This window comes from Otolemur garnettii, unplaced genomic scaffold (assembly GCF_000181295.1).
Source record: "Otolemur garnettii isolate 467f Iridium unplaced genomic scaffold, OtoGar3 scaffold00019, whole genome shotgun sequence".
Lineage (NCBI taxonomy): Eukaryota > Metazoa > Chordata > Mammalia > Primates > Galagidae > Otolemur > Otolemur garnettii.
The window spans coordinates 7,664,501-7,685,491 of record NW_003852414.1 but is presented as its reverse complement, the minus strand read 5'-3'; the positions used below and the strand labels follow the sequence as shown (position 1 = coordinate 7,685,491).

General features: G+C 36.9%; 1 protein-coding gene across 2 annotated transcripts in view; it reads right to left on the bottom strand.

Moving 5' to 3' along the window:
• The window catches only part of ARMC4 (armadillo repeat containing 4), a 151,913-nt gene that overhangs the window by 80,725 nt on the left and 50,197 nt on the right, over positions 1-20,991 (bottom strand). For both annotated transcript variants that reach the window (XM_012803301.1, XM_003786731.2), the window contains exons 12-15: positions 17,138-17,380; positions 15,974-16,084; positions 14,045-14,199; positions 11,185-11,427 (exon numbers count right to left, since the gene is read on the bottom strand). In XM_012803301.1, the coding sequence (XP_012658755.1) occupies positions 11,185-11,427; positions 14,045-14,199; positions 15,974-16,084; positions 17,138-17,380 (752 nt within the window). The remainder of the gene's footprint in view (positions 1-11,184; positions 11,428-14,044; positions 14,200-15,973; positions 16,085-17,137; positions 17,381-20,991) is intronic.

Genomic DNA, 20,991 nt, shown 5'->3' with positions numbered 1-20,991 from the left:
AATAAAGTTAAACACGTAACCCATGACGCAGAAATTGCACTCTAAGGATATACAAAGCTAATCTATAGTGATGTAAATCAAAAAAAGGGTTGCTTAGAGCAGAATGTCATGAAAACTGATTAGGAGGTAGCATGAGTGAACTTCCCTGGGTGAAGGAAATGTCCTATAATTACTTTTGGCTGGTGGTTTACACGGCTATCTACAATTGTTAAAACCCATCAAGCTTAGTACTTAAGTGTAAAAATAACTCATAATTCTGAGCAAAAAAAAAAAAAAGTCAGACAAAAATGAACACTATGCTTCCATTCAGAAACACTGCAAATAGAAACAAAACTAAACTGTAGTTTATAGGGTTGCATTCTCAAGTGTAAAATTATAAAAACAAAGCAAGATCCTAATTACTGTAAAAGGCAACAACAGATCTATCCCCAGAGTACAGAGAGGTGGCATTGAGTAGGCTTTGATAGAAAAGACTTTTCTTTGATAGAAAAGCCCCCTCTGGCAAAGTAATGGTAATATTCTATTTCTTGCTTGGGTGGCAGCCAATCAGTCTTTCTTTTCCAATAATTTACTGATGTGTTTATTTACATTATGGACCTTCTTGTATATGTCGTATATTTTGAAAAATTAAAAGTTGAAAAAGTTGTTATTTCATTGTGAGCATACACATACACATATACTCTCTCACACAGGAAATGGTAATGAGCAGCCCATTTATTCAGGTATTAAATTGAATGCATCTCATAACTGATTGGATGAGATGTATAAGGTGGAGAAATAAAATATACATAATCTTCCCCTCAAAAAATCCCTAGAGCTTGTTTTAAAATAAGAAAACTAACATTCAGAAGGTGAAGTGATTCACTTCATTATTTTTCAATTAGCCTTTTTTGGTATCTCGGTTAGATCTTAACATTTTTAAAATCATACAGATAAAAAGTAAATAAAAAAGAAAATAGGAAAGGAAAGAAAATGTTCTCGTTGACACAAACATATAAGGCCTATATTCTATTTCATGTCTTGCATAAGCCCTACAAGGTCGCAAAGATTGAGTCTGTGGTAAAAGACGTATCTGGGTGGCCACAAGGAGATTAAATCTCTTGTGTATACAAACAAGCATAGCTTTTTTTCCTTTTTGAAAAGAACAAATAAACCCCATGTAAAAACTGGAGGAAAAAAAATCTATGTAAATGCAACATGATTATGTTTAAACCACAGAAGAGAGGAAATTTAGAGTTACAGATTCCATGGTAAGTTTTAATTCTATCCTTGCGCATATGTTTTATAAAAGAGTCTTTCATTACATGATCACATAACACTGGACCATGTAACAATCAGTTCAACAAATATTTATTTTACGATGTGTGGAAGGAAAATATTTTATAAGATAAATTATAGGAGATTAGCATGTTATTTAGGTAAATTGTTAGGTAAAATTTCTTAGAATTCTGGACCTTTATAAAATATTAATAGAAATACTTTTTTCCTGATTATCTTCTGAAGAACAAGAAATTTAACTCTTTTATAGGCATGCACTGACTTACATTGAAAACTGATCTTTAAATTTTAAGGTTATTTTGAAGTAATGGAAAACTTAAAGCATTAGAATCTCAGTGTGTTTTGAATCATGTATGCCAGGCATTTTATATTAAAAAAAAAAACTAATAAAGACTAAGTAAATCAAGAAGATTCATGAGATCAAATAATGTTTTCTAAAATAGTGTTTATTATTCTTGTAGTTTGCTGGGATCCCTGGCAACTCACATGTCAAAAATTTGATTTTTTAAAAAAGAATTAATCATTTATTCTGACTTTTCTGTGTAAGCTAACTTTCAGACTAACCACATAGTTAGTGATTGACTCTTAGGCAAACCTACCAAGGTTATTAGATTATAAAGATAAAGAAAAAATCTTCAATGCCCCCAGGTAAAAAGATCAAATAGCTTACAAAAAACCAAAATAATATTATACATGCATCAGACTTTTCAAAAAAAAAAGTTATGAAACAAGGCAAAAATGGACAGAATTTTTAAAAAAATAATTCAATGAAAGAAAGTGGGAACCAAGAATATTATATCTAGCAAGGCTATCCTCTGAGTATTTATAGAAAAATAGTTTTAACATACAAAAATATAGAAAATTCTGTACCCATGAACCATTCTTGAAATTTCTAAGAATGAGCTCCAAACTAAAAGATGACCATGAAACTGAGAAACTAAATAGTGAATGATTAAATAAGGAGAAAGAGGGCAGATAAAAAATTATAAGTACAAAGATAATCAGAATAAAATACAAACTTTTCTAAATAATAGCAACAAATTACAAAGCAACAAATTAAAGAGCAAAGACTACAAATCTTATACCAAAATGTAAATAATTATAAAATATTATGACATTGTCAAAACCAAACATTGATCATGTCAGTAAGCATGAATGGGTTTAGCTTACTAAAACAAAAACTACTTTAATCTCCCCACAAAGAAACACCCATTTATGTACTGTATTCAAGGGCACATAGAAAACAAAGTGATTCAGAAAGACTGAAAAATAAAGAGGTAGACCAAAATATACCAAGCAAATGGACATAATAAGAAAGAAGGGGTAAAGATTCTGATATCAGACAAAGCAGAAATCAAGCCTAAACACATTACACCTGACAAATAATGGCACTTGGAATATTGTAAGCCACAATTCATAAACAATTATGTACCCAATAATGCAGTATCTGTCTTCAAGAAGCAAAAGTACATGAGATATAAGAAGGTTTAGACAGAAGTACATTAACAAGAAAAAATATTTTTACAGCCTTTATAGCATAAGACAGATAAAGTTCACAAAAAAAAAATAAGTAACCTAGAAAACCTAAGTAACATAATAAAGTAGATCTTCAGAATATATATCAAACTCTACACGGTTGATAAAGAATTCCAAGTACTTGTAGAGCATGCACAAAAATTAATCTTCTATTAGGCCATAAGGAATCACTAAGTTCTATAAAAGTTGAAATCCCACAATCAACACACTCCACACTCTGACCAAAATGCAATATAATGAGAAATAACTACCAAAGCAAAAAGTAAAATTCCTTGTGGAATTAAGAAAAAACATTTTAAAAACACAGATTCTTTGTGGAGTTAAGAAAAAAACTATATTAAACTCCTGGGCTGAAAGGGAAATACAAACTGAAATTTAAAAAATTCTTAAAAAAATGATGATGATAATGAAAGTGCTACATATCAGATGTTACAGGGTATGTTTAAAACAGTGTCAAAGGAAACTTCATAGTACAAACTACTTTCATTATATTTAAAAAAAAATAATTTTAAAAAATAGCTACAAAAGAAACCAAAAGAGAGTGAAAGGAAGGAATAAAGATAAAAGGAGAAATTTATGAGGTAGAGAATAAAAGAACAGTATACCCAATTAATAAACTTTCTTCAGAAGAATGAAATCATACCTCTGGCAGCAACATAGATGGAACTGGAGGCCATTATGTTAAGCGAAGTAAATCAGATGTATAAAGACAAATAGCATGTATTTTCACTTCTAGATGAGAGCTCCATAATGTGTACACAAGGAACTAGAATGTGGAAGGATAGATGATGGGAGGTTTCTTGGTGGGCACTACCTGTGTTGCTTCAGTGACGTATACACTGGAGGCCCTGACTTCACCATAGTGTAACATAGCAAGGTAGTGATAATGTGCTGGTTACCCCAGGAACATACAGAAATGAAAAATAAATTGGAAAACAATAATATAGCATAAGCCTTTTTCAGAAAACAGTCAAAATAGAGAAATGATCATGCTAACCTGACCAAGGGAGAAACTGGGAGAAAGCTAGTTCACATATACAAAAATTAAAACAAAAAATAATCATTGAAATAGACAAAATTTTAAAATCAGAAGAGACTACTTTGTAGGCTACTATTCAAGAAAATTTGAAAACCTAAATGAAATTGATAATTTTCTAAGAAAAGGCAGATTGCCAAAATTGACCCAGTTAGAAGACATAAATAGATCAATTTTCACAGGACTAGAGAAAGCTATTAAAGAACTAAATTTTTTCAAAGTAGGCTGATATTATGACACAGGAGACTTCTACCAACCTTCAAAGCCCACATAGTCCCATTGCTCAATAAATTATTTCAGAGTATAGAAAATAAGAGAAAACTTGCCAATTCTTTCTGTGAAGTAACATCAATACCTAGATTTGATAAAGACAGAAAAAAAAAAAAGAAAACAGAAAAATCACAAAGCAATATCACTAATGAATATCATTACAAAAATACTCAGTAAACTATTTGCAAACAGAGTCCTCTACCACATTAAGATAACATATATGCAAGTGAAATTTATTCCAGGAACGCAAGGTTAGTTCAATGTTTAAAAATACATTGATAGCATCTACCATATTAATAAATATGAGAAAAATCATAATGAAACACATGGAGCATAGTCTGCACAAATGTTCAAAAAGCCTTTGACAAAACTTAACATCTATTCCTGATTTAGAAAACACTTTAAAAATATAAATTGATACTTTTTGATATTAAATATAAAATATGTATACCTTAGATCTAAAGCCATTATTTTACTTCACAAGGAGACAGAGGCATTTCCACCAAAAATCGGGAATAAGGTAGAAAGATTCACTCTTTTTAGAGAATTTGATGGAAGGAATCAATTTAAAGTATAAGAATTTGTGAAGGAGTAAAACTTTCTTGAGAATACCCCAGGGAAGAGTACAGCCAATTTTTCCGTAAAGAGCTAGGTAGTATGCATTGTAGTCTTTGTGGGTCATCGGTTCTCTGTTGCAACTACTCAACTGTGCCACTGGAGCAGAAAAGCAGCCAAAGACAACATTTAAATGAATGAATGTGACTAGGTTCCATTAAAACTTTATGTACAGGCTGGGTGTGGTGGCTCACAGCTATAATCCTAGCACTTTGAGAGGCTGAAGAGGGTGGATTTCCTGAGCTCAGGAGTTCAAGACCAGCCTGAACAAGAGTGAGACCCCATTTCTACAAAAAATAGAAAACTTAGCTAGGTTTGGCGGTGCATGTGTGTGGTTCCAGCTACTTAGACTGAGGCAAGAGAATCGCTTGAGTCCAAGAGGTTGAGGTTGCTGTGAGCTATGACGCCATTGAGTTCTACCCAGGATGACAGAGTGAGACTGTGTTTAAAAAAAAAAAAAAAAAGATTTTACGTACAAAAACAAGATATGGCCCACGGGCCACAGCTCGTCAAACATTGCCCTGGATAATAAACAATAAAATGGACTCAACAATGAGGGAATTACATGAGGTACAGGATATAGAGTTGACATACAGAATTCAATAGTGTTTATAAAATCAATCAGGATGAAAGACGTAATGGTAGGGGGCCAAAATATTTACATCATCAATAAAGATTAAAAACTTAGGAATAAAGTGAGCAAAAATGAACTAAATCCACAGGAGGAAAACTCTAAAATATACTTCAAAGTGAAAAAAACAAGACTTGAATCATGGAAGGTTTTTGTAATTTTACTAAGATTAGGTAAGATGTTAAGATTAAGGGAAGCTGAAGGGTATATAGGAACTCTGATTTCTGTACTTTCTGTTTTTACAACTATTCGGTAAGTCTAATGTTATTTCAAAATAATAATTTAAACTTTTTTTAAACAAAGATCCTCAGGTGTGGAAAATAAATCATATTTTCTGTGGCTTTTTAGCTTCAATGTTTTTAGTTGTTTAAAATTTTATGATGTTTTATTAGAAAATTACATCCCTCAAACATAAGTTATTAATGGTTTTTTGCAGTGTTGGTGTAATTTTATATACTTGAAGGCCAAATTACCTCCAGATGAATTCTGTACCTATCAAAGAGACATTAGAAATCAACCATAAATGAAAATACAGCATACATAAATCTACTTTTTCATGAATTTAATATTCTAGGATACCTATTGTCCCATTTTAGATTTCTAGGAAGGAGTATAATTAAAACAAAATAACTTAGGTTGAATTTTTAAAAGCAGTAATCTCGAGTACTGAAAAAAGTCTACAGAAACTTAAAAATCTATTGGTTCCTTAAAAATCATGTTTAACTCAGTAGCCAAACTACTATCATTAAGATGACATTTCTACAAGAAATATACTAGGGAAGAGATTTGCTATTCATTCTACTGCATGAAGTTAATAACACTGTACTAAAGAGTTTATGTTTATCCCTATATGTGACCTAAGTTTTAGCCTCAGCCACAGCCACAGCCAAATCACTAAAACATAAAACTACTAGTCATTAAAGCAAGTTCCTAACCCGTGAATTATGTAAGACTTACCTAGGGGAGAGGTATTTGTCATTTCCTTACCGTCTAACTAAAAGCTCAAAGATGTAATAAACCTTACAACCCTCAGAGTAACAGCCATGTCTGAAATTTGATGCCAAGAGTAATGATGTTTGGGTTCTTACCAAACTCGAAATACTGTTTTCTGAAACTACCTTGCTGTGCTTAGCAAAATTCTTGTGGGAAAAGCCATAATCACAAGCACAAAAGGATTCACCCAACTTCTTTGCACAAAAGACAGTTTAGTCATTATCTTCCAAGGCTGTGCTATGGAATTTGAGGCCTTTGATCTTACTCTGTCTTTTAAATACTCTTCCCTCCAGCTCCATGTTTACATGGATGGAGCTGGAGAATATTCTTCTTAGCAAAGTATCTTAAGAATGGAAGAAAAAGTATCCAATGTACTCAACCTTACTATGAAACTAATTTATAGCTTTCATAGGAAAGCTATAACCCAATTTTAGCCCAAGAATATGGGGAAAGGGGAGAGGGAGGGGAGGGGAGAGGAGAGAATGGCGGAGAGAGGGTGATTGGTGGGATCACGTCTATGGTTTATCCTATGGGGGTACATGTGAGTTTTTCTAAATGTAGAATATAAATGTCTTAACACAATAACTAAGAAAATGACATGAAGGTTATGTTAACCAGATGGATGAAAAGTATTTCAAACTGTATATAGAACCAACACTCTGTACCCATGATAGTATTAATGTACACAGCTATGATTTAATAAAAAATAATCTTCCTTTTGCTTTTTCAATAAGTCTCTCTTCTAATTCCCCTGACAACTCTCTGATTGATCTTTCTCAGGTTTGTTTTTTTTAGGTACCTGAAAAAGATTGGGTTCAACAGGCTCTTTTCACTCTTTCTCTCCCTCACAGTGTCTTAAACCATGCGCAATGTCTGCACAGCCATCACGGACTCACCATTCATTCTTTGCACAATAAGTGTTTGTTGAGAGTCTACCCAGAGCCTGGTACTGGGTTGGGCATTGGGGGTATAATGATGGACAAATTGACCAAGCCTCTCCCCTCCTGAAGCTGAGTCACCAGCTCTCCATGTCAACTCCCTGCATCAGTAAGTGCTACCATTATCTAGCTAGCTACCTAACCTGAATACCATCCAAGACTCCCCGCTCTTCTTTATAACTCATGTTTGATCATAACCATCCTCTTCTCTCATAGCCCTTTCTATTGCATTAGATTCCACAGGCTTGGTAAGCGTGTAATCTGCAGTGATTCCCTAACGAAGTTTCCAGTCTCAATTCATGCCTGAAACCTTTCAGTGACTCTCAGTTGACTTTAAAACAAAACCCAGATTTATTAGCCTAGCACACAAAGGCCTGAATTAACATTGCCTATTTACGTGTCTACACCATACCCTCAAAGCTCCCTGACTATAGGTTAGAGTATAAGGCTAATTATTAGGGCCCTCTTGTTTCAATTATGGCCAAATGACATGATTAACTTAACATAAGAGAAACACATGGAATTAAGGACAAAATTCTCATATACAGATGAGTACAGATACTAGACAATCTGACTTTCATTTTCCATTTATATATTATCTTATTAAACTGATATTAATTGAAGCTTCCTGCTCCATCAACAATATAGTCAGCATTTATTTTTTTCCTTTATTTTTAATATGCAACTTTGTCAGGATATGTGCTGCTGTTGGCCATTATGTACCAATATTACTAGGGTCTTTTGGGGTCTTTTTGACCTATAGAATCACAGAAAAGTTTTCTTCTGTTATATCTTCAATAAAGATCATGTTTCACTGGTTTCTGCCTTTTCATGAGAAAAACCATTTAGATTTGTACTAGATCTTCTTGGGTTCCATATTTATCAATTTTTCTATTACCATATATATATATATATTTTCAATTTATTTTGTATTTCATATATACCATATTCCTGACTGTTTTCAGTTGTGTATATTGTATTTCTTTTTCTTCTATCTAGGCTTTTAGTTTAGTAATTTTTCTATTTCATCTGAGCTCTGACCACTTGCTTTTTAAAACTATTTTTTAACGTCTTTTGCAAAACTTTGTATGATTTGGGGAACTATTTTATTAAGAAAGAATATATTATTTTAATAGTCTTGTGACTGTGGGGAAGCTATTTGTCTGACTTTATCTGCTTACTTTTGTAATAAATGGCCTCAAACACAATACCATGATAATCTATGATTCCTTTTGCCCTGAGACCACATCTCCATTCACTTTTGAGCTCAAACAATAAACCTGGTTCACTCCAAATCTCTAAAAGTTTCTCATAGTTTCATTGTGTTCCAATCTGACAATCATTGTCTCTTGTACTCTTTTCACTCCAAAGTGTCTCCAGCAGTCTCCCTGGGCTAAAAGTCTTTTATTAGACAAAATAAAATGACATGTCCATGTGGCTTTTCCTTAGACTCTATTTCTCCTGATGTCCTATAACACAAACTGGGTCTCTGATAGCAAATCCCCACTTCTTCCAGAGCCCATTCTCTCCCCTCATCTCACCTTCTCTATGAAAATGAAAATGTTGACTATGTTTTAAATGACCATGACATTTATTTGGGGGAAAATGTTGAGATCTGAAGAGGTATGTATTAGCTATCAGCGTATTATTGACAGGTTAATAATTCACTGCATTTGCAACGGTGTTGTAAAAGTTTAGGATTGGGTAAATATAACTTTTTCTACTTTTGCTCTCTTTTATAGTTTTCATACCATTAACCACAAGCCAAGCCTTTTATAAAATTTTATAAAATTCCAAGTCTTTAAAGCATTTATGAGCAAATGCTTATTTACTGTCATCTCATCATCTATTAGTTTTCAATTCTACTATTAGTTTTAATTGTACTGGTTTTCAATTATTACTTCACTTGTCTGTCTTCCCATCTCAATCCCATCTTTGGGGCTTGCTGTTTTATCAATGGATTTTTTTTCTATATAGTTGTTTCAAAACTTGTTCAATTTTTTAAGATCCGGAATAAGAAAAGCATAGCTGTTTTCTCAGGCCTTTTTCTTTGAATGGATACAACTGGAAAGAAAGTCAATAAAAATAATACTGTCCTTAAAAATACAGTAGAACCCTGATAGTTGCCCGCTTCCTTATGCTGACCACCTTAATTTTCATAGACCAGACATGCACCAATGTACAGCAGGCTTCATTCCTTATGTTGACCACCTCCACATGTTGACCAGTTTGTTATAGTCCCTTGGCTGGTCAACTTACAGAAGTTCTACTGTGGTTATGTTAAGTAACCACTTCCCAGCAGTCACTCTCTTTCAAGCATAATGTTTTCTTTTCTTCATAGATTGTAACACCGTCTGAAATCATTTTATTTGCTTATTGATTGAGCACACAGTCTGTGTTCCAATAGTGTGTAAGTTCCAAAAGAGTAGGAATGTTGCTTTTGTTACCACTATAAATCCAGGGCTTAGCTCAAAAGATGCTCAATGAATATTTGTTGAATGAATAGAGGAATAAACCCATAAGAATGTAACTACCCACAGTTAATACTTGCAAGTAAAAGATGAAGGCAGAGAGGCAGAAAGCAGCCAGAAGGCAAATGCTTTGTATACCCAGCTAAGCAACTTAGGTTTGGTTTTTAAACCATTTAGAAATCACTGAAGGTTCTTGGGACCAAGGAAACAATATTATTAGACATGTAGTTTAGGAAAAGAATTTCAATGCTATGCAGGAAGGTATTAAAATGGAAAGAGAAGACTTGAGGTGATGCCAACTAAGACCCATTTCAATAGTCCGAGTAAAAGATGACAGAGCCCAACTGGGAGCAGGAAGGAGGAAATGTGTTCCAAAAGTTTAGCAGTAGCTGGTGGCCAAGTAGATTTGAATAAGCAAAAAGTAAAGGGGAACCAAAGATCAAAAGAAATACACAAAGCCATTTCTGACAAGTGTTTACCAGGTTCTAAGGAATACCACATGTGTTTTGAAAAGATAAATACATTAGAAAATTGTTTGCAAAGTCCACCCAATATTCTTCCCTTAAAGTCATCATGTGTGCAACTTGCATTCCTTAGTGTCTGAAATCCCCAAGACTAAGGGACCTATAACAAAAGTCAAAATAAGTTATTGGAGGCATTAGTATTTGTGTATGAGATGTGTGGTTAGATGAAAGCATGCACATACACACACACACATACACACATCTTGGCGGTTCAGTTTCTCTGTAGAACCCTAATGTCGTAACTTTAACCCATTTGGGCTCCTCCCACTTTAACTGTAACATATTATATGTGTGTGTGTGTGTGTGTGTATATATATATATATATATATTCTTGCTATCATTCTTAAATTATACCACTTTTCTTCCAAATTAAATAATAAATTGCTTAAGGGACAAAATCATAGCTTAAAATGCTTTGTCTTTTCCCCTCACCAGTTCACAGCTTTTTTAGGTACTCAAATTAATTGCTGAATTGATGAGAAACAAGAAGGACACAGAGAATGCTGCTTAGAACTACTTAGGACCCTAGGTGGATGGATGGATGGATAGATAGATAGATAGATAGACGGACAGATAGATAGATAACTACTGAGTTAAGAGGCAGAGAAAATAATTGTTGATTGAATGGAGGTTTCCACATGGGAAATTGATTACTGAGTATCATATATTGTCCCAATATGCCCAGGTTGGCCCTCCATCTCATCCAAAGTAACATCTAATCTCTGTAAGTGGTGATTTGGCGATCTTGTGAATATTTATGTGATAACACATTTTACTTTTTTTTTTTATCATTTATATACATCAATTCTAAGTGATGACACTGTTCTGGGCCTACACACGTGTTTCCCCCAACACTCTCATATAGACTCTTCCCATCTCCAGGGCCACTTACGTCATACTTTCAGGTTCCAGTGCACAAGCCCCAACTGCTTTTGTGACATTCACAAGAAGAGCTTGATTTATTCCAACGAGGAGGTTCACCAGTGGCTGAATGCCACCACATTTCCGGACAATGACTCGGTTTTCATGCTCTTGGCAGCATTCCCCCAAGGCCCCAACCACGTTCACAAGTACTTCTTCAGGTTGGTCAGTTAAAAGTCCCACCAAGGTTTCAATGGCTCTGTATTCTCGAAACCTAATGTACAAAGAGAGAGAAAGAAGGGGATGGGGGTGGGAATAGCATTGCTTTTAGTATAAAGTTAGCTAATAACTTTAACAATAACGGCTAAAACATACTAAATACCAACTACCTGTTATTCAATGCTTACGACAAACCTGTGAAGCAACACTATTTAATTCCTATTATTGAACTGCTCATCTGAAGCTTGGTAAATGGTAGGGTTGGCATCCACGCCCACTATCTGCCCCAGACCTGTGCCCTTAATCACTGTGCTTTAACAGTCTCTACAAATAGGGCTTTCCCCAAATCTGAGTGTCTATCATTCCACTCTGTTAAAGGTATTTTCCCCATCTTAGGGAAACTGTTTCACAAAAACAAACTGTTCTATTGACTTGTGTTTTATTTTATTCTATTTATTTCTAGAGATGAGGTCTTGCTCAGTTTTCCACAGGCTGGTCTTGAACATCTGGCCTCATGAGATCCTCCCACCTCAGCTTCCAGAGTAGCTAGGACTGCAGGTGCACACCACTATACATTTACCTTATAAAGTATTCCAAATGTTTAATGAAACCTAAGCTAAGCAACTTAAGTTTGGTTTTTAAACCTTGAAAAGTCACTGAAGGTTGTTGGGGCCTAAGAAACAATATTATTAGACATGCAGTTTAGGAAATAATTTCAGTGCTATGCAGGAAGGTATTGAAGTGGAAGGAGAAGACTCGAGGTGATGCCAAATAAGACCCATTTCAATAGTCCAAGTAAAAGATGACAGAACCCACCTGGGACCTTAGGTTTAAAAGCCTATTTGCTTTTAAACATATCAACATGACTTTATTGTACCTATTTGGGTTTAATAAGTCTCTTAAAATAAATAGTAGCTTGTGCCACCTGGCTAAAAAGTCTGTCATCCTCAGATGCCGTTGGTATCAACCATTAATAAATTTTAGCATCTTGTCATACAATTTCACTCTGATCTTTTTCACCATATATATGTAAATATATATACATATATTTGTGTGTATGTGTGTATATGGAAAAATGTATATATATACACACACCAAAAGGAAGTATATGATACATAAAGATAAATATTTGAAAGGCCAGTCACGTAGGCTCTTGCTTGTAATCCTAGCACTCTGGGAGGCCAAGGTGGGTGGATTGCCTGAGCTCATGGGTTCAAGACCAACCTGAGCCAGAGTGAAACCCCCATCTCTAAAAATAGTCAAATGTTGTGGTGGGTGCCTATAGTCCCAGCTACTTGGGCAGCTGAGGCAAGAGAATCACTTGAGCCCAAGAGTTTAAGGTTGTTGTGAGCTATGACACTATGATGTGGCTGAATTTTTAAAGTTATTTAAGAGGAATTAAGTAACTTTTAATTAAAAGTTTAAACAGCTGAGGTTACTTTTAATCTCATCATTACTTCACTACACATTTGTTGTTTACTAAACTTATTTTGTGTTAAATAGATGTGAATTTCTTATTAAAGGAAATCATCAGATGGAGATAATTCAGATTGCTTGGAATACCCACCACTGAGAGCATGTACTGTAAAAATACATAAAGAGAAAGATTTGAAAATTAAAATAATTTAAATGATCATAAAATTTACAAATACTTTAAAATAAAACTCAAAGAAATCACATTAGAAAATGACTAAGAGTGACTCTTTAGTTGACATTTAGCTGATTCATTTTGCTTTTCCTCATGAAAAGGAAAAAGAATGAGATCACTTCCATTTCTAAAGATCTGGTGGGAAATGTAGCCCTTCACCTTGAGAGTTCTCCACAGAAATATCAGAGACATTTCTAATTAAAATGAGTGCTCATATGTGAAATAGCCTGTTTGCACAGCAAGACCATGTCAGCAAGCCTCCTAGACCTACTGAGGCACAGAAAATCATTGCCAGTTGGTGGGATGGGCAGAGAGTGCTTTCATTTCTAAGGATCCCTTCATTCTGCTAACTTCAGTGAAAATGTACATCTGCACCAAACACTAAAATCAACTATTACAATAGCATTAAGTTAGCAGTCCCAATCTTTTGGACACCAGAAACCAGTTTCATGGAAGACTATTTTTTCATGAACTAGGGGGATGGGGAAAATGATTTTGATATGATTCAAGCCCATTACGTTTATTGCAGACTTTATTTCTATTAGTGCTACATTGTAATGCACACATATAATGAAGTAATTATACAACTCACCGTAATACAGAAATCAGTGGGAGCTGAGCTTGTTTTCCTGCAACTAGATGGTCCCATCTGGGAGTGATGGGAGAAACTGATACCTGAAGTGTGTTGCTCATGTCCTTAGCTCCACCTCCGTTCACCAGGTGTTAGATTCTCATAAGGAGCCTGCAACCTGGATCCCTCACCTGTGCAGTTTACAGTAGGGTTCATGCTCCTATAAGAATCTAATGCTGCCCTGATATGACAGGAGGTGGAGCTCAGGTAGGGATATGAGTGATGGGGAAAGGCTGTAAATACAGATGAAGCTTTGTTCACTTGACAACTGCTCACCTCCTGCTGTGTGGCCCAGGCGCTGGGCCAGGAGGGTTGGGAATCACAGCAGTAAATTACAAGAATGTGTTTGGGTAGTCACATTTTTATTACAGAATACTGAGTGCCTTCTCTTACTTGGTCACATTCTCTTTGCTGATGGAACACTTCCATATTGCCCCGGTGACAGCAGCTAACCGTTCTTTATTGTCAGTGTTATTGAGCAGAGTGGCCAGGGGTTTAAGTCCTCCATGCAGCCTAACCAGGTCCCGGGTTTCTTCATCTTCAGCACACTGCACAAAAGTCAAATCGGAGGTGTTAGCAATCAAGAGGTATCAAGCTTTCAGTGATTGCTAAAGTGGCTGCCATTCTAGGACCTGGGTGACTTCCAAGAGCATCATTTTCTGAAGGTAACCCAAAGTAAAATGTAATTCTCCTCTATACTGGAAGCTACCTGACAGGTGTCTCTCCCTTTAAGTGGTTTCTATATACACAGTGATTCTCCCAAGCCAGTTCTAGATTTCTTGCTGACATCTGCCTCTATAGAGGAAGATTTCTGGAACCCAGAATCTTGGGAAAATGTAGCAGAGAAGACAGATAAGTGACAGGGACTTGGTCAGATCTTCAATGACCCCTGAAATCTGGAGATGAAGAATTTCCCTAACAGGATTGCTATGCCCAGAGCAGTGGCTTTAGCAAAAGTACCTAACATTTAATTCAAAAATATTTATCCAAGTTTGTATCATCCTTTGAAATAAATACTAACTGCATGTTCCCACCTGAGCATTCTCGGGTCATAGAGCCAACAGATGACAAATCTTGCATAGACAATGATCCCGAGCTATGGTTGTCTTCTGATGCCATGTGATGCAGACATGTGACCTTCATCTTGCATGAGGGACACCAGAAGAAATCCTCAGCATAATATGTCATAGAGGCACTCGCCTCTTTCTCTTCTCTGTGTGATTTTTTATTTCATTTCAGAACAACTTTTAAAAACTACTCACTATTTCTAATCTACTCTGTAGTTAATATGAGGCAGATATACAAATCAAAGCTATCTGTCATTGCTATGGGCTGAGTTGTGTCCCTTCAAAATTCTATGCTGATGTCGTAACTTGTATTCCCTCAAAATGGGACTGTATTTGGAAACAGGGTCTTTATAGAGGCAATGAAGGCTAACTGAAAGCAGTAGGGTGGGTCCTAACCCAGGAGGACTATTGTTCTTATAAAAGAGATTACAGCACTGACATACACAGAGGAAAGGCCATTTCAAGACATATGGAGAAGACAGTCATCTACAAGCCAAAGTGAGAGAGACATCAGAAGAGTCCAACCATGACCTTGAACTTCTAGCCTGCAGGACTGTAAGGAAATAAATTTCTTGTTGTTGAAGCCACCTAGTCTGTGGTACTTTGATATGTCTGCGCTGGCAGTGAAGTGCAATCCTCTATGGAGATAGATTCTTCTTCTGACGTTCCCTCACTTTGCACCTCCTAAGTTCATTCCTGTAGGAAATCTACTTTGATTAGGTACAAGCTGGCGTGGTCAGTAACCACCCACATGCGAACTTTCCAAGGCCATTTTTCTCTCCTTACCATCCTAATCTGTTTTCTGATATACTATGAAATTTATAACGCACAAAAAGTGACTGAAGGTTAATATAAATTAACTAATTAAAAGATGAAAACAACACACCTTCATTCACCCACCTTGTCTTGATACTAACAGCTACATTTCCTGAGATCATTGTGTTTGAATAGGACACAGAGGCGAGGGCACCATGTACTTATTTATCTATTTTACACTCAGTAAGTTCTTTTAGGAGACAAGGATATATGTACGTGTATTCTAGGAATGTAAATAGAATCACACATGTGGAAGCAAGTTTCTCTGACATACATACGTATCTGTCATTACCACAAGATAGCACTTCTCAGACCTACGTATGCCTGAAAATCCACTGTAAGGCTCCGGAGTCCCATCCCCAAAGACCACATGTTTAGAAACTCTTTCATAAACTACACAAGAAAGAACATCAACAGCTGCCAGAATAGTTTGCCATACCTGATAGATGGCCATGGCGCAGTGCTCCTGAAGCTGCTCATTCTCACTGTTCAGGTTCTTGACGAGATTTTCAATGATCCTTTCTGCTTTGATGGCAGCTCGGTAGTTTTCCTAGGAAGAAAAACTTAAATATTTATGGGTGATCAACATGGGTAATAAAAACTTAAATATTTATTCGTACAAGGCCAAAATAGAAGTTAGTCTATTTACAGTTATTAATAATTATGTTGAACACACTTTCTTAGTAAACAAACCCCAAAGGCCAAGCGTAACTCATCCACACACAGTAAGGGAATTAGTCAATGTTAAAGAAATACACAGGGTGTCTGTAAAGTTCATGTGCAATTTAAAATGGTGAATATTTTAAAATAGTGAATATTTCAAATTGCACATAAACTTTATAGACACCCAGTATATCACATAGCTTCTAACTTAATTAATGCCCCATTCATTTGATCTTCTCTTTCTAATAGAATGCTGACTTCCTGAAAAAGGAAAAATTCCTTGGGCGGTGCCTGTGGCTCAGTGGGTAGGGCGCTGGCCCCATATACCGAGAGTGGTGGGTTTGAACCCAGCCCTGGCCAAACTGCAACAAAAAATAGCTGGGCATTGTGACAGGCACCTGTAGTCCCAGCTACTTGGGAGGCTGAAGCAAGAGAATCACCTAAGCCCAAGAGCTGGAGGTTGCTGTGAGCTGTGACGCCACCGCACTCTACTCAGGGTGATAAGAAGAGACTTTGTCTCTAAAAAAGAAAGAAAGAAAAATTCCTTGAGCAATCATGACACCCTTAAAAGTGATTTTGTTTTCTTTTTTTAGAGAGTCCCACTTTGTCACCCTTGGTAAAGTGTCGTGGCATCATAGCTCACAGCAACCTCAAACTCTTGGGCATAAGCAATCCTCTTCCCTCAGGCTCCCAAGTAGCTGGGACTACAGGCACATGCCACAGCACTGCACTATTTTTCAAAGATGGGGGTCTCACTCTTGCTCAGGCTGGTCTCAAATCCTGAGTTCAAGTGATCTGATCCACCTGCCTCAGCCTTCCAGCATGATAGGATTATAGGCATGAGCCACCTTGCCCAGCCCTAAAAATGATTACTTTCTTCTTTTTTTTTAACTAAAGAAAGTCAAGGTGAGAAAGCCAGGGAAGCAAGTGGTGTGGGTACCTCAGATGCACATTCTTGCAGTGTCCCCACCACCGGAATTAGCATGTTTTCATGAGACGTCTTCAGTAAGCGAGCCAACAAAGGAATGCCCCCAGCTCTGCGGATCGCCTCTTTATTGGCGTAACTCTTACTGCAACTCCACAGTGCCAGGGCCCCGCAGCGGGCCACTTCCACATCTCTGGCCTCATATAGACTCGACTGAGCCGGTTCTGTTGAATTCTGTGCACAGTCAAGTAGAGTCACCTACAATTATAGAGAAGTGAGACATAGCCATTAAAGTAAAACTTAATGCATCCTTTGAGAACTATGAGATTTCCACAAAGCTCACCACTGCCAAAAATAAGAATGCTCTAAAACATAGTTAGGTAAATGAATAATATTTGATAGCACAACAAATTGAGTAGCGCCAACTGTGAGTCATAGTATATACTTTAAAATAACTAAAAGAGTAGAAATGTAACATTCCTAACACAGAGAAATGATAGATGCTTGAGGTGATGGATACCCCAATTACCCTCACTTAATGGGTATGTGATGCTTGTAATCAAGCATACACATATGCTTGTAATCAAACATCATACATACCCCATAAATATATATAACTATTATGTACCCATAACAATTAAAAATAATTTTTTAAAAAAAACACTGCTTTAAAAAAAAAAGAATTTTTTTTTTTTTTTAAAAAGCTTTCCTACCATATAAAAAATAGTGACAGCAAAGAAACAAATAAAACTTTCAAAACACTTTCCTCTAGATTTGGGAGCTTTTATATTTCCTTCCCATAAGAAATTTAATCCCTGGCTCAGAGCCTGTGGCTCAAGCAGCTAAGGCACCAGCCACATACACCTAAGATGGCGGGTTCAAATCCAGCCTGGACCCGCCAAACAATAATAATGGCTGCAACCAAAAAATAGCCGGGCATTGTGGCAGGTGCCTGTGGTCCCAGCTACTTGGGAGGCTGAGGCAGGAGACTCGCTTGAGCCCAGGAGTTGGAGGTTGCTGTGAGCAGTGAAGCCATGGCACTCTACCCAGGGGCTCAGCTTGAGGCTCTGTCTCCAAAAAAAAAAAAAAAAAGAGAAGGAAAGAAATTTAATCCCACAAAGATAGTGTTTTCTTAATATGGGTCTAGGAACAGATTTGTACACATCCTCAGCCCTAGTATTTCAGAAAACTAGCTTCTCCAAAACTATAGAACTTTCCAATGAGAAATGAATGGGTTGTACACCCCTAAAATTACCAGACCTCTTTGAAGGATGGAAGCCACCACACATTCTACCAAAACCAACCAAACCAAGATGGCACAGCTGCCAGCATACACGTTTTTCTTTGCAAAAACTCAAGTCGCTGAAAATCTTAAGGGAAAAAAGGCAATTTCCTATGAGGACAAAGCAGTATGTCAGGTTGCCCCATGGAAGAGGTGAAGCCAGGCCCCCCCCCAGAGATGCAACTGATCATTAGGGGAAGCTGTCAGCCATTCTTGTACATCTGCTGCCTTTATCTGAGGACTCAGAAGTCATCATCAATGAATATCTACTCCATTCTTCTGTCCCTGCAGGCCAAATTCCATGGATACCGCCCACATAGTCATAACCACCAATCCCAAATTTAGAAGAGAATAGCGCAGGTGAAGTGGAGTCTTTCAATCTCAATTCCAAATTCTTAGGAGAGAGATCCAGTGGACTACCTTGAGTCAGGTGGACACCCATGGTCTAATTGGCTATGGTCCAAGGAAAGACAGGGACAAACAGTATTTATGTGATTTACAGATACCAACTGCAGGTAGGAAAACAATGCAGAAAAAGTTCTAAGATGATGGGATTGAACACAGGGCAGACAGCCTAGGAGTCTGCCTTCATTAGTCCCTCATTATCTATGAAGTCCAGACTCCTGAACTCATTTTATCTGTCTGGATAAGGACCTGTGTGACAACATGGTCCTTCATCTCCATCTCCCAGTTCCGCCCATCTCACCCTAGATCTGGCCACATCAAACTCAATGCTGTTTTTCAGCTCTGGGTCTTTATCAATGCAGATTCATCTTCCTGAAATGCCCTTTCCGGGTCTCCTTTCTAGAGCCTCTTCCTTCAAAGAAAATCAATTGAGCATCCTCTTCTATTCCTCCACCATTCCCAGTACTGACTTCAATGAAATACTTCCATTCATTAAATACCACCATTACACTTAATAGTTCCATCTATATCCTCCCTGCCCCTCACACTCCCACCATCACTGTGGTCAGGGACATGGTCATTTTTATTTTTTTTATTTATTTCTTTTTGAGACAGAGTCTTGCCATGTCACCTCAATAGAGTGCTGTTGCATCACAGCTCACAGCAACCTCAAAGTCTTGGGCTTAAGCAATTCTCTTGCCTCAGCCTCCCAAGTAGCTGGGACTATAGGCGTCCACCACAATGCCTGGCTATTTTTTTGTGGTAGTTGTCATTGCTGTTTGCCAGGCCTGGGCTGGGTTCAAACCCACCAGCTTTGGTGTATGTGGCTGCCCTAGCTGCTAAGCTACAGGCGCCAAGCTGGTCATTTCTATTTCTGCCACCTCGTTCTGTGCCTGACATATAGTGCCACTCAGGAAATGTTTGGCATGTTTTCCTGTGCAAGGGTAAGGAAGCTATCTATGGACACAGCCACAGTACTGACACAGCACTGGTATGAGCACATAGTCACCTGGATTTTGCAATATTTCCCACCCTGGATGTTTTCTTTCTGCTTGCACTGACCTTACATCTGCTCAGTCCTCTGTCAAGGGTGCCTCTCAGACATCGAGTCATCTCCTTCATTTCCAGTTTTACTTGGGGACTCCTGCCTATATGCTGCCTACCCCAGGCACCCCATGCATAGCAAACCAAAACTCCATCTCCATTCTTCATCCATCCCAGATGAGTTATCAACCCAGCAATTACAAGTCTATTACCGGTCTACCTACTACTGGTCTTTCCTGTTCCTAATTTAAAGTTGTATTAAAACTTATGTCATTATCTTGATTAGGTTAAGAGCAATTGTCCAAATATAGCAAGTTTTTGTTGTTGTTGTTATTCATTGTTGTTTTATTCAATGTCATTTCATTATAATGTTGACGAGGAAAAAAAATCAATTCCTGATAGGGGCCACGATCTGTGTGAAGTTGGCACATTGTTCCCATGTCTGCATGGGTTTTCTCTCACATTCTACAGATGTGCACAGTAGGTGAAATTGTCTAAATTGTCCCTGTAAAAGGAAGTATGTGTGTGTGCCTGTGTGTGTGTGTGTGTGCGCAAAGGAAAACTGTCCTCTCCAAGGTTGGGTTCAGCCTGACACTCAAGCTGCCAGGACAAGCTCCAGCTGCCCACAACCCTGAATTAAAATAAGCAGGCTGGAAAATGAATAAATGAATGAATGAATGAATCAAAATGACAGTACAATGCAAGTTCCTAAGGCATACGGTAATTATGCAAATACACAACATTGACCAATGAGGTAGGACAGAAAGCACTCAGCAAGCCCACTGCATTTCTCACTGTTTTGGAGCCGCACGGTGGAAGGAGATACTCCTTCATTTTTGCTTTACAAACATTTGTTCCTCGATTTGATCCAGCACCACTATGACACTCACTGATTCACCAAAAACAGAGTAAATAATTCTCTTACTCTTTTTTATTCATCTTTTTAAATGCACGAAGAGCTTCTATTTAATGTTTAATATTAACACCTAGTGTTTAGGGTCTTTATTTAAAAGGCTTGGTGATTTTTTTTATAACCAGAACTATGATAGGAACTTAATTCTTGTTTATATCCATTGACCTATGATAAAGATGGGTTTCATTATACATTGTCTTGCTTAAAATTGCAGTTTCCAAGAAA